General features: G+C 40.0%; 1 protein-coding gene across 1 annotated transcript in view; it reads right to left on the bottom strand.

Moving 5' to 3' along the window:
* Positions 1-2,170, bottom strand: part of LOC101854133 (guanine nucleotide-binding protein subunit alpha-11) — a 20,190-nt gene that overhangs the window by 10,934 nt on the left and 7,086 nt on the right. Inside the window, exon 2 of the mRNA XM_005112182.3 lies at positions 54-238. Coding sequence (XP_005112239.1) covers positions 54-238 — 185 coding nt within the window. The remainder of the gene's footprint in view (positions 1-53; positions 239-2,170) is intronic.

Genomic DNA, 2,170 nt, shown 5'->3' on the forward strand with positions numbered 1-2,170 from the left:
AGGAGGAGGAGGAGGAGGAGGAGGAGGAGGGGGAGAAGAATACACCTACCTACCTCATTGACAGGATCTGAAAAGCTGACAGATGACTTGACCAGCTCCTCAACCAGCAATTTCATGACAGCCACCATCATCTGATAGATCCTTGTTCTCATTTCCCTCCTCTGAGACTCTGTGTAGCCGCCTCCATGCAGGATGCGCAGCTGCTTGAGGAAAGTGCTCTTACCCGATTGTGGGAAACCTAAACAGGGAATCACATCCAGGTTTTGTTTTGACTTTGTGCGAGTCATCGTGCCCACCTGATTTGCTACACCGTTCATTGATATGTAGGCTTATTGACAATATTGAAATCTGCTGAGTCAGGTCAACAAAGTGTGGTTGGCAAGATCATGTTAGTTCTGTTAAAAATAAATTAGCTAGCAGAAATGTATGGTACTGCAATTTTGCAAAAAGCTAGACTCTTACTTTCAAAAAAAGCCTCACTAACTCTTTACCAGACACGGTGTTTGCCTTATTTTGAAAACTATTGTTCAGCTCACGGCGCCCTTTTTCGCCCAACTTCTTGTATGGAATAAAAAAAATAATGACAGCTAACACATTCATTCTTTTTTTTTTGTGTTGGAAATATGCGAGGACACATATATGAATGTAAAGAAATCGGAACATTGTCAGCTATTGCAAATGGTCATAGAAACCAAAATAAAAGCTGAAAAAGTCTGGTCTTGGTTCGGTGTTACTGGAAAGCTAGAAATTATTTTTATAAAACCCAATTACCAGAAGTCATCCCAGTTATTCAGTCAACTTACAAAACCTAGATGTGACATAGCATTTTAAGAAAAGTAAGGAATTTCTGGAGTGTAACAGATACAGTCTGTATATTACATTGGGTGTATTCTGGCACTAGAATCAATTTGTACTTTTTCATAGAAGAGACTTCAGGGTAATTTTTATAAACTTTCGAGAAACTATCTGCAAATATTCACGATTATTTAGACAAATAAAGTTGTATTTGGAGGAATTACTTCATAGCGAATTGTGTACCAGATGGATACAGTTGCAAAATTACAGCTTTCTATTCTATGCACAGATACCCTGGACCATCTTTTCTGAGTATCTGCACCAATGTTATGTCGTTCATGTTCCAAAAGTTTGACAGTTTTTGTCATACCTTTATATATATATATATTGATTTTTTTTCATTGATACACTTGTCCCAAAAATTTTACAATTTAGCATTGCCAACTTCAGCGCGTCTAACTAAATAACCAGACAAGTTACAATGTCCCTTCTTTTTTGAGTCTCAAGACGAGAAAGGCGTGCTTTGGGTGCATTAAAGGAAAATTACCATAAATTTTCGAAGTGGTTATTCATACAATTGTGTGAAAAACTCTATCTGGATATCCGTACAATATTGTTGTACGAATAACTGCCACTAGTTATCCGTACAATACTAAACTCCCACAACCTAGGCCTTGGCCGAGGCATATTTGCACGAAACAACGAGTTTTGACGAAACCGGAAAAGCGATATTTTGTGCGGGATTTCTCATGCTCAATGACCATGGGCACTGGGCAGTACTGGACACACTGGACCGGTGGGCGCCAAACCGACTCGATCAAGCTGAGCAGTGTCTGACTGAAGTTTTGATGAGATTTCAGCCAGCTCAGACAGGATGTCTTCATAACACCCCCCCCACCTCTCTCTCTCTCCTATGAGTGTATTTCCAAAAAAGAAAAGAAAAAATACCCCCCATTCCGGAGTGCCACACTTCGTGGCTTTCAGATTTAACAAGAACTTTTGTGACCCCAACAGCACCCAGTGCTCACGTGATGCCATGGGACCTAGCGTAGAGCCTATCTATCTTGTGTTTAAGTTGTGATGCAAGCAGGTTCACTGACCGGTCAGGGTGGCGAACAAACCCGACAAGACGCTTGTATAACTTTCTTTCCTTTTTTATTTTTTTCAGCAAGTGACAGCACAGAACAAATATTGATTTATTTTCATGATGTCACTTTTTTTAAACAAAAAAACAACAAGGGCACAGCAAAAATTGCTGCGGTTTACACTTTTTACGGTAAATTGCAAAGGCACCAAGGCAAATTGCCGTGGAGCCGTGGTCTATTTCAAGCCCTGATGTCTGAAGAATACCTCATCCTAAAAGAAAGACAGAGGC

This window comes from Aplysia californica, unplaced genomic scaffold (genome assembly GCF_000002075.1).
Source record: "Aplysia californica isolate F4 #8 unplaced genomic scaffold, AplCal3.0 scaffold01204, whole genome shotgun sequence".
NCBI classification, from domain to species: Eukaryota; Metazoa; Mollusca; class Gastropoda; order Aplysiida; family Aplysiidae; genus Aplysia; species Aplysia californica.